This window comes from Tupaia chinensis, unplaced genomic scaffold (assembly GCF_000334495.1).
Source record: "Tupaia chinensis unplaced genomic scaffold, TupChi_1.0 Scaffold149383_1, whole genome shotgun sequence".
Classification (NCBI taxonomy): domain Eukaryota; kingdom Metazoa; phylum Chordata; class Mammalia; order Scandentia; family Tupaiidae; genus Tupaia; species Tupaia belangeri.
In genome coordinates this window covers 2,520,429-2,532,108 of record NW_006209227.1, presented here as the reverse complement: position 1 = coordinate 2,532,108, position 11,680 = coordinate 2,520,429, and the positions used below count along the sequence as shown (strand labels likewise).

At 55.3% G+C, this 11,680-nt stretch overlaps 1 protein-coding gene across 1 annotated transcript; it reads right to left on the bottom strand.

Annotated features, from left to right (window-relative positions):
• Window positions 1-389: 389 nt before the first annotated feature.
• NEU2 (neuraminidase 2) lies at window positions 390-3,598 on the bottom strand. The gene is made up of 3 exons (XM_006171148.2): window positions 2,549-3,598; window positions 2,198-2,402; window positions 390-1,621 (listed from the first exon to the last, which is right to left on the bottom strand). The coding sequence occupies exons 1-3, from the start codon at window positions 3,046-3,048 to the stop codon at window positions 692-694; spliced, it is 1,635 nt and encodes a 544-aa protein (XP_006171210.2). The 5' UTR covers window positions 3,049-3,598; the 3' UTR covers window positions 390-691.
• Window positions 3,599-11,680: the final 8,082 nt, after the last annotated feature.

The window sequence follows — 11,680 nt, the reverse complement described above, 5'->3', positions numbered from 1 at the left end:
ACGGGCAGGCCCCAACGCGGAGGGACAGCCACCAAGCAGAGGGACAGCCGCCACGCAGAGGGACAGGTGCCACACAGAGGGACAGCCACCACACAGAGGGACAGCCACCATGCAGAGGGACAGGTGCCATGCAGAGGGACAGCTGCCACACAGAAGGGACAGCCACCACACAGAGGGACAGGTGCCATGCAGAGGGACAGCTGCTGTGCAGAGGGACAGCCATCACATGGAGCTCTCCACGTCAGCCTTGTCAAGGGGCTATGAAAAGCCAGAATCCTGGGCTGAAAATAGAATCTTCTGGAAAGACTGCAATGTCGCAGGAGGAAATGAGCCAAGAGGCAGACCTCGCCACACAGCCTCTTTTTAAAAGCTTAACATTTATTTCTTCCTTGAGCAACAGCAAGTGAGAGGGCGAGCAGACGAGAGAGAGAGAGAGAGACGGCCCCCTCAGCTAGGTCTTCACACTGCGACCCACCCCGCCTCAGCCAGGCCTGGGTCTCGGGCACGCGTGTGCCAGTGTGCTCAGGGAGGTCTCCAGATGTGAACCAGCTCCTCTTACGGCTGCACCAGCACCGCCCCTTCTCTGCACGCTCTCACTGACGGGCACCAAGAGCCTCCCTCCAAAGTCCGGAGGATGCCAAAAGAACAGCAACGTAATAGCCTCTCGCTCTGGCATCGGCCGTGACTGAGGCTAAAATTCACCTGGGAAGGCTTGTTTCAGGGTGAAGAGGACGAAGATGATCTCCTTATAATTATCCGATTCATAGAGACACCCGAACAGGGGTGACCCGTCGGGGCCAGGGCCCATGCTCTGGAGGTCTGAGTAGGCGCAGCCGCCCTCGGCCAGCAGAGCGGGTGCCGACCAGGCTGCCGGGTCCGGGGGCTGCGCGTTGAGGTACACACCCAGGTCGGCCCTCTCATGCAGGTCAGAGGGGTGGGTGTAGAGCAGCCATCTTTCTGAGGCGCCCGGCCCTGCGCGGGGGCTGGGGAAGCTGACGACGCTGCCGTGGCAGCCATAGGGAGGTTCCACCAGCTTCTTCACCAGCTGGGTCTCATTAAAATCCAGTCCATCATTGGTGCTCTGGGCCTGGACCCTGGCTCTGTGGAAGCTTCTAGCATTGAGGTACACCGCCCTCTGCGCCCCAGCCCCGACTTCAGCCACTTGGCACTCCAGGCTGTCCTGGCCCACGAAGTTCCCGCTGTGCCATGTGTCCCCGTGGTCGTGGCTGAGGAAGCAGAAGGCGAAGGGGGACGGCCGCTGGTGGGGGTGGAGGTTCCGGTAGGCATAGGCAGGCACCACCAGGCTGCGGGGCTTGTCGTGCAGCTGCAGGCAATGCCCTGGGCCCACCGCAAAGGTGGCCCACTGCTTGTGGGCTGGGCCGATGGCAGAGTCCGTGAGGTCTCTGGCAGGGCTCCAGGTCCTCCCGTGGTCAGAGCTGGTGACTTGGCACAGCCGTGTCACGTTGACCCTGGTCTGGAGCTGGTGGTGCTCAGAGACCTGCCCCAGCACGACAATGAAGAAGAGGGAAAGGGTCTCCGTCTGCTCGTCGTACAAGGGGCATGGGTTCATGGACCGGTGGCCCTCCAGCCGGGCTTGGGTCACCACCTCCTGAGCTTGCCACTGAATGCCAGGAGAGAGGAAGAGGGAGAAGCACAACCTTTTAGGCCAGTGACGATGACGGCCACTCTTGGGGACAGCTGGGAGTGGGTGCGTCTCGTGGGGTTAGAATCTAAGGTCATCCTAACGCTCATGTCCCCTACAACGTGTCCCGCATGGTGGAGCCGGGGCTGCACTCACTCCCTCCGCGGCACCCTGCACTCCTCTTGAATGTCACTTCACCTCTACTCCCATTAGCATGCACTCACCAGGCACCTGCTACGAGCTGGGACGGAGCACCCATCACCTCCCCACCCCGCTCCCAGGTCCCTTCTGCGTGGGGAGGCAAGCCGCAGTGAGATCATGGTGAACTACCCCTCTAGGGCCTGAGGTCACCAGGGCATCTTTTCTGCCCTACCCTGAATGGTCCCTGGCTCCTCCAGGGCTTCCAAGTGTGTTTCCCTCTGTCCCCAGACCCCAGATGGGCAGGGATGGGATCCCTGTATTCCACAAGACCCACACCTGTCCTCCCCGACACACGCTGGCCACGGGCTGCGTGGAGAGAGCCCCATGGGGTGGTTGCAGCCACCTCGGCCTTACCTGCACCCGGTGGGTGTTCACATCGTACACTCCTCTGCGCAGGACAATCAGCTCCGCGTGCTCATCCACCAGGTCCACACGCTCTTCTGCGAAGGCCAGCAGGATCTTCTGCTGAGGCAAGTAGAGCAGGGCGGGGATCCTATAGGTCTGGAACCCCGACTGGAACACTCTCTCCTTCTGCAGGACTGGGACAGGCGCCATGGGGCTGGGGACAGGCAGGGAGCGGTGAGTCAGCTTCAGGCACACCTGGGGTAGGGCCAGGGTCCTCCAAAGGATGGCAGGGGCTTACCCCGTGGGCAACCCCAGCAGCATCAGGTGGCCCGTCCCCTCCCACCTGGGGCCCCTGCACACTCATTCCATCCGGCTTCCTGTTTCCTGGTCCTGCGGGTGCCTCCCGTGGCCTGGGCGGCCTTCAGTCCACGTTGCAGGTTGGCGAGCCCGCCTATAGCAGGTTCGTGATGGCCTTCAAGTGCCTCGCCAAGCCAGTGGCCTGCCGCTGTGAAACCTGGGAGGCCGAGTGGCACTCTGGGCCGTCTGACTGCCAGAAAATGACATATGGGTGCTTTTTTTAACTCCTGAGCCCAGGGAAGTTGTTTCAGGAAAAAAAGGAAGAAAGGAAAGAGAAAAGCCTCGATTCCACAGGCTCTCGCTCCCCAGGCTGCCTGAGGCTCACCGGCTGGCCCCACTGCGTGGGCTTCCCCCGAGGCAGAGAGGGGGCGGCTGGAGACAGAGGCTCCATGCAGCGAATCCTGCCTGGGAGCGGCTCCCTGGAGTATGGGGCCAAAAAATGGAAAGTATTTGGTTACAAAGGGTACGAAGGGAGCAAAGGTAACGGTGAGGGTGGTCTCCATGCTGGGCCCTCACAGCCTTGTTGGGGACTGACCCCTGACTCTGGGGCTGCTGGTTGAAGCAGAAGAGCCCGGGGAGGATGGGGCCCAGGGAGGATGGCTCTTAGATAGAAGAAACTGCTTCTGAGGTCTCCCTAGGAGGGGATGTTTCAGCTGACTGACTGACTCGGGACATGAAGACTGTCAACCCTTCCGCCCCGCCCCACCCCTCCTGTCCCAACGGGGACATTCTCTGAGGGGTCAGCTGAGCCCTCCCTGGGCCCACACCTCAGCCGGCCTTCTCCCTCGGCCCTCCTCCTGCCTCGGCTTCTGCTGCGGGCACTGAGCCGGGACGCTCCCTGATAAGCCTCTGCCAACCGTCCCCTGTGCAGCCAGCTTCCTGGGCAGCCCCACCTGTGGCTTTGGGGAGGAGAAGTGGGAAGTACAGCCAGCAGGAGGGGAACAGGCTTAGCTCTGGGTCCCCTCGCGTCCTGCTTGTGATTTTCCTACCATTCCCGTGTACTATCTACTTAAAACTTAATTGAACATTTTGGAGAAATAAATGTAATCGAGCAATCTTGTATTCAATCCCCAATGAATATTACTGTTAGCATAATGTGACAAAATTAAGCTAAGAAGGGCAATTGCTACACAAGGGAAAACGCGTGATCACCTGACGCTAAAGCTTCCTGATACATCGAGACATATAAACTGTCCCCCAAGAAAACAGCTGGGTAGACACAGAAGGGGATATGGTAAAAGAAAAGCCTCAATTTCTCCTCTATGCTCATAACACAGATTGTTTCTGTGATGCTAAAAGCGTGGGGACTCCTCCCCACCACCCAGCGTCAGTCCTGCAGCAGACACGAGCTGGGAGTTCTCGCAGCCAATTCGGTCCTGGCCCCACCTGCCTAGAGGCAGCGCCAGGTCCCACAGGCTGAGGACTCAGTCCGGAAACCTGCTCCCACTCTGGACACCCGTTGCAAACCCAGGCCTCTGGGACTGGCTACAGGTTGGGGTTCCCATGACCCCCTCTATAAACTTCATCATGTCGCTAGAGCAGCTCAAAGAAGCACAGTTCACTATGACGATCCCCTTCCCCGCCAGGGCCACATGTGTTCACGGGGGGAGGGGGGCTGAGAAAGCAGGTGTTACACTGCAATCCTCTCTCCTCTGTTTCTCTATCCTTTCAGGATTGGGGGCCCACGTGTGCCCAGTGTGTTTTTCAGGCCACCGGGTGCAGTACTCAAAAAACACAGTTGACCATGTGGTGTCCAGATGCCTCAACCACCACAGCATTGGCTGCCCCTAAAAGATCATTTCAAGGACACCAATGAACGGCCAGATGGAGAGGTAGGTAGGGTGAGGGCTGGAAGGGCCCCAAGCTCAGGCTCTTCCTTCCAGTGCAGTTGGGTGCCACCTTCCCTGCGCGTGACTGAGTCCTCCCTGCAAGCCTCTCCTGCCAGCTGTCCAGAAGCCCTCTGGCCAGTCCTGCTGGCTCTTTATGGAGATTTCATTGCACAGACGTGACTGGAGCACGGACAACCGTGTAGAAACGTGATTGGACATAAAGGGTCCGACTAACGGCCACAGACCAGGAGAAGGCAGCGAGGCCTGTCTGCTCAGATTCTTCTCGGCCGCTCTGGGAGGGATTCCCTAATCCAGGGCATGGGCAGGACCCTGTGGAATGAGGTCTTGTAATCTAATACCAGACATGGTCAATCAAGGAATTTCTTCAGATATAGGACAGAGAGGTGGGGAAGACGAGGCTGTGCCTTGGGGAGCTTTAGGAACCAAGAAGGGAAGACCGAATAGTTGGGAGCCAGGAGCCATGAGTGCAAGCGATGTCTGTATGTCGTGAAAGTTACGAGTCCCAGTGGAAGTGGGGGTGACAGATGCAGTTAATGGTGCTCTCAGAAGCTGACGAGTGGTTCCGCCATGGTAGCACATGCCAGACACTGCTGCTGGGCAGTCTCGGGCCACAAGGAAGGCCCAGGTTCAATTCCAGGCTTCCCCTAAAAAGCGCAATGCACAGTGGCGTGCACCTACAATCTCAGCAACTCAGGAAGCTGAGGAAGGAGGACCGTAACACAATGAGAATCTGCCTAAAAACACACAAACAGCCCGAAATCTAAAAACTAAAACCAAAATCAACCAAAAGAAAAATACCGTACGTACACAAAGAAAAAAAAATATAAAATTGATCAAGGGCTTATTGAAGCTCCATGGAGTTTGCTCTGCGAAGTAGTTCCTTGATGAAAATTCAACAGTCATTGGTATAAGTCAGATTAAAATGTTTATGTTTAAAATCTCAGACCAGGGGACCAGCAGTTAGTGTAATGGCTATGTCGCTGGCCTCCCACGTAATCGACTGTGGTACGAGTCCTGAACCCAGTGGCTTAAACTCATGCCGGGTGCATGTGCGTGCGTGCCCAAGATCCTGAGAGGAGAATGGACGAGAAGGGATTGCAACCTGGCCATCCCCCTTGGGAGGTGATTTCTTGCTTTCTGTCTCTCATGCGCCCTATAGCAAAATCCCACCCCACCCTCCAAATAAAAAATCTCAGGCCAGCCTGCAGCATGGTGGTGAAGGCATCTGGACCCCACCTGGCTGACTATGCAGTGTGAGTCCAGACCTGGACTCAGAAGGCATGCTGGGCACATGGTATACATGCCCGGAATCCTGAAAGGGAGAAATGGAGACAGAATTGTGGTGTGACCATTTCCCATGGTGGTGGGGGGGGTGCTTTCTCACGTTCCCTCCTGTCCTCTGTCACTCTCTGGCGAGTGACATGTCCCCTCTAACAGGTGAAATAAAATAAGGGCCAGCAGTGGCTGGTGGCTCCGATAGCTGGATCCCATGGCTGACTGTGTGGTTGAGCAGCTCCAAAGACACACCAGGTGCGCATGTGTGTGTGCCCCAAATTCCAAGCAGAGAACAGAGGGGAAGGGTGGCGGTGTGGCCGGGGGGAGTGTTTTCTCGCTCCCCCTTCCCTTGTCTCACTTTAGTCGCGCCCTAAACGCATGCACCCTGTAGCAACTTTTTTAAATAAATAAATGATATAAAACGAAATAAAACAAAATGTCCTCAGGGTCAAAACTCTCTGTCTGTATTAAAATGCATCATTTTCAAGGTTCGTTTACGCCGTGGCAGGGATCGGGAGTCCTTTCTCTCCGTCACGAACACACCCCGTTTGTTTACCTGCTCACCAGCCGACAGGTGGCTTCCCGCTTGGGTGATTAATGCCGCTGTGATGCTCACGTCCAGGACTTCATGTGGCTGTCTGTTCCCAGCTCTCTCGGGTATTTGCCTAGGCCTGGATTCGCTGGGTCAGATGTTTAACTCTGAGAAACAGCCCAGCTTTTCCATAGCAGCCGCCCCGCCGTGCACCGCTGCCTGCAGCACCCGAGGGGCCCAGCTTCTCCGCGTCCTCCCCAGCACCCTTCGTCATGTCTCCGGGCCTCACCACCCTAGCAGGGTGAAGTGGCACCTCATGGGGGTTTGGATTTGCACTTTCGGATGACCGACGGCACTGAGCGCTTTTGTACGTGCGTGCTTGCTGTGGCAGCCGGATTTTAGCCTGGGCAGTAAGATTTCGCACATTTTGGGGCAAGACAGTGACCCAGCCTGATTTAATTTTAGGAAGTCCTTTTAGTTTCAGAGGGAAGGGAGTGGAAGGCGAGTAAATGCAGCGTTGCAGGTGAGAGCAAATGAAAGCTTGGATAGGCAGAGACGGTGGCGCAGAGGGGCCTGGTTCTTAGAGACGGGCTGTGGAGGAATCAATAGGATCTGGAGGCAGGTGAGGGAGGAGTTGGGGCGCCTGAGTTTGTGTTCCGAGCTGATTTCTGCAGTGTCTGGGACCAGTGCCCAGATCCCTCCTGCAGTCTGATCTCTCTGAGGGAGGCACGCCTCTATTCATGCCTGTAGCGGTGTTTACTGCGTCCCTGCCACCTGCCCAGCGTGTTCTAGAATCTCAGGAGCATCCCAAATGGGACGGATCAGGATCCCTCCCCTGGGAGTTTCATTCTACGGAGAGGGAAGGGTTACTACTATTGCCAGGTTTTCCAGGTGCTGGCAGGACAAGAACTTGTCTGAGCACTTTGCAGGGTGGCCTCCTCTGGCCCTGCAAACACCCTGCCCTCTGTAAGAGGGGCGGCTTGAGCAATGGCCCTTGCTGGAGTGCCCTGCCGGCTCCAGCCCCTGCTCAGGCAGCCTGTGAGGCGTGTGTTAGAGACAGGGGTGAGCACGGGAGGGTGTGCAGGAACAGGAGGAGCCAGCTGGGTGTGGGGGGTCCTCTCTATTCACTCAGCAGTCCCATGCTGGCACAAACCTACACACCCACCGACAATACCAGCCCCAGACGTCTTTGCGATAATCATGCCAAACATCCACAAGGCCCTCGCCAAAGGCTGGGCACTCTTCAAACTCTCCCCAATATTTCAGAAAAAAATTTAAAAGTTATATTTACAGGAAACCAGCAGTTAGTGTAGTGGCTATGTTGCTGGACTCCCACGTAGTAGACCGCAGTTCGAGTCCCGGACCCGGTGGTTTAAAACTCATGCTGGGCACATGTGTGTGTGTGCCCAAGATCCCGAGAGGAGAATGGAGGAGAAGGGATTGCGGCGTGACCATCCCCCCTGGGGGGTGATTTCTCGCTTTCTGTCTCTATGTCTCTCTCTGTCTGTCTGGCGAGCGCACGCGCCCTATAGTGAAAATCTCTCCAAAAAAAAAAAAACAGTTGTATTTACAAATTTTACTATCTACAGTACAATTTATGAGTATTGATTTATTTAATTCTCATGACACCCCCATGCAGAGGATACTATTCTCAGCCCACTTTCCAGAGGAGGAAACCAAGCCTGCCTAACTCTCAGTAGCAGAGTTGGGACCAAAGACACTTGTAACCCCATGCAGTATTCCCTCCAAGAGGGGTTCTGGAGGGACCAGCATATGGCATAATGGTTACGTCGCTGGTCTCCCATGTAGCTGCCTGTGGTTCAAATCCCTGACCCAGTGACTTGAAACTCACACTGGGCACATGCGCGTGTGTATCCAAAATCCCAAAAAGAGAATGGAGGAGAAGGGATTGCAGAGTGGCCGTCCCCCCTGTGGGGTGATCTCTCACTTTCTGTCTCTCTGTCTCTCCAGTGAGTGCATGCACCCTATAGCAAAATTCTCTCTTTCATAAAAAAAGCGTTCTGGAAAATGCCATTTTCCTGCTCTTGTGGAATTCCCAGCGATCCATTCTTGCTGATGGCTGGCACAATTTGACCCACCTCTGGTTCCAAACCCTGGCAGCAGCTTCAGGATGGCATACTGGGGAAAGAACTGAATTAGGAATCCGAGAGATAGATTCTGGTCCCAAGTCTACTCCCAGCAGGGCGTGCATCTTTGGAGAAGGACCTGCCTCCTTGGGTCTATCTTCCATCTGGCAAGAAGGAAGCTGTGTGAGGAGGCCACGCAGCCTCTTTCATGGCTTGTGGGCGAGGGTCCAAGGCGTGGCCCTCCCCCCTGTGGGGCAATTTCTCGCTTTCTGTCTCTATGTCTCTGTCTGTCTGGCGAGCGCACGCGCCCTATAGTGAGAATCTCTCCAAAAAAAAAAAAAACAGTTGTATTTACAAATTTTACTATCTACAGTACAATTTATGAGTATTGATTTATTTAATTCTCATGACACCCCCATGCAGAGGATACTATTCTCAGCCCACTTTCCAGAGGAGGAAACCAAGCCTGCCTAACTCTCAGTAGCAGAGTTGGGACCAAAGACACTTGTAACCCCATGCAGTATTCCCTCCAAGAGGGGTTCTGGAGGGACCAGCATATGGCATAATGGTTACGTCGCTGGTCTCCCATGTAGCTGCCTGTGGTTCAAATCCCTGACCCAGTGACTTGAAACTCACACTGGGCACATGCGCGTGTGTATCCAAAATCCCAAAAAGAGAATGGAGGAGAAGGGATTGCAGAGTGGCCGTCCCCCCTGTGGGGTGATCTCTCACTTTCTGTCTCTCTGTCTCTCCAGTGAGTGCATGCACCCTATAGCAAAATTCTCTCTTTCATAAAAAAAGCGTTCTGGAAAATGCCATTTTCCTGCTCTTGTGGAATTCCCAGCGATCCATTCTTGCTGATGGCTGGCACAATTTGACCCACCTCTGGTTCCAAACCCTGGCAGCAGCTTCAGGATGGCATACTGGGGAAAGAACTGAATTAGGAATCCGAGAGATAGATTCTGGTCCCAAGTCTACTCCCAGCAGGGCGTGCATCTTTGGAGAAGGACCTGCCTCCTTGGGTCTATCTTCCATCTGGCAAGAAGGAAGCTGTGTGAGGAGGCCACGCAGCCTCTTTCATGGCTTGTGGGCGAGGGTCCAAGGTGAGAAGGAAGGAGGACTTGGCAGCAACTCCCCTTATGTGGGTGGGCCAGAGCCTCAGCACACCCTAGTCTCACTGCAGGAGCCAGGCAGTTGGAGAGAATTCTGAGACAGCACCGTTCTGTGGGCCAGGAACGGTCACGCACGGGCTGACGGTAGAGCCTGTTGCCCTGTGAGTCTGGCCCCCCTGGGAAGGCTCTGGGTATGCTAGCACAGGCGTGCCTGTGATCCCAGGCTGGCTGAAGCTGGCTGGACTGCAGCCTGCCGGGAGTGTTGGCTCTCGGTGTCTCCTGTCTCTTGATCACAGAAGAAATAAATGTTAAGTTCAAAAACTTAAAAAAAGAAAAAAAGTTCTCGGCCAGCCCTGTGGCCTGGTGGTTAAAGGAGCCAGGTCCTATGTGGCCGACTATTTGAATCCTGACCGTGGTTGCTTGAAAAACATGTCAGGCATGTGTGCATGATGGAGGAGAAGGGATCACGGCAGGACCATGTCCCACTGGGGGTGCTTTCTCCTGCTCCCTCTGCCTGTTCCTCTCTGCCAGGGACACACAGTGCAAGCAAAAAAAAACAAAGGTGGCAAGGTGGCAGCTTTGTCCAGGCCACCTGAGCTGCCGGCCACCAGCCCTGTCGCACCTGAGGCACCAACCCAAAAAAAAAAAAAACAGTTGTATTTACAAATTTTACTATCTACAGTACAATTTATGAGTATTGATTTATTTAATTCTCATGACACCCCCATGCAGAGGATACTATTCTCAGCCCACTTTCCAGAGGAGGAAACCAAGCCTGCCTAACTCTCAGTAGCAGAGTTGGGACCAAAGACACTTGTAACCCCATGCAGTATTCCCTCCAAGAGGGGTTCTGGAGGGACCAGCATATGGCATAATGGTTACGTCGCTGGTCTCCCATGTAGCTGCCTGTGGTTCAAATCCCTGACCCAGTGACTTGAAACTCACACTGGGCACATGCGCGTGTGTATCCAAAATCCCAAAAAGAGAATGGAGGAGAAGGGATTGCAGAGTGGCCGTCCCCCCTGTGGGGTGATCTCTCACTTTCTGTCTCTCTGTCTCTCCAGTGAGTGCATGCACCCTATAGCAAAATTCTCTCTTTCATAAAAAAAGCGTTCTGGAAAATGCCATTTTCCTGCTCTTGTGGAATTCCCAGCGATCCATTCTTGCTGATGGCTGGCACAATTTGACCCACCTCTGGTTCCAAACCCTGGCAGCAGCTTCAGGATGGCATACTGGGGAAAGAACTGAATTAGGAATCCGAGAGATAGATTCTGGTCCCAAGTCTACTCCCAGCAGGGCGTGCATCTTTGGAGAAGGACCTGCCTCCTTGGGTCTATCTTCCATCTGGCAAGAAGGAAGCTGTGTGAGGAGGCCACGCAGCCTCTTTCATGGCTTGTGGGCGAGGGTCCAAGGTGAGAAGGAAGGAGGACTTGGCAGCAACTCCCCTTATGTGGGTGGGCCAGAGCCTCAGCACACCCTAGTCTCACTGCAGGAGCCAGGCAGTTGGAGAGAATTCTGAGACAGCACCGTTCTGTGGGCCAGGAACGGTCACGCACGGGCTGACGGTAGAGCCTGTTGCCCTGTGAGTCTGGCCCCCCTGGGAAGGCTCTGGGTATGCTAGCACAGGCGTGCCTGTGATCCCAGGCTGGCTGAAGCTGGCTGGACTGCAGCCTGCCGGGAGTGTTGGCTCTCGGTGTCTCCTGTCTCTTGATCACAGAAGAAATAAATGTTAAGTTCAAAAACTTAAAAAAAGAAAAAAAGTTCTCGGCCAGCCCTGTGGCCTGGTGGTTAAAGGAGCCAGGTCCTATGTGGCCGACTATTTGAATCCTGACCGTGGTTGCTTGAAAAACATGTCAGGCATGTGTGCATGATGGAGGAGAAGGGATCACGGCAGGACCATGTCCCACTGGGGGTGCTTTCTCCTGCTCCCTCTGCCTGTTCCTCTCTGCCAGGGACACACAGTGCAAGCAAAAAAAAACAAAGGTGGCAAGGTGGCAGCTTTGTCCAGGCCACCTGAGCTGCCGGCCACCAGCCCTGTCGCACCTGAGGCACCAACCCAGGTCTAGACACCTGGCACGAGAGAAGAGAGGCTCACTTCTCCCCACTCAGCCCCCCAGCAGAACTCAGCTGCCAGCACAGACGTAGAGGAGCACAAGGGGGCCGGGGTGGGATGACTCTCCCGGGGGCGCATGGCGGTCAGGGGCACAGGTGGGCGGGCCTGAGCCTGGTTCTGCAATTCCAGAACCCTCCTCCCAACCACTGGGCTCTCCTGCCACCAG

Bases quoted from the DNA above. Each gene is read 5' to 3' on its own strand.
- NEU2 (XM_006171148.2), bottom strand. From the start codon at position 3,048: ATGGAGACCACCCTCACCGTTACCTTTGCTCCCTTCGTACCCTTTGTA. The intron at 2,403-2,548 runs GTGTGCAGGGGC...GCCTGTCCCCAG, and splicing joins CAGGAAGCCGGATGGAATGA to CCCCATGGCGCCTGTCCCAG. The intron at 1,622-2,197 runs GTAAGGCCGAGG...CCTGGCATTCAG, and splicing joins TGAACACCCACCGGGTGCAG to TGGCAAGCTCAGGAGGTGGT.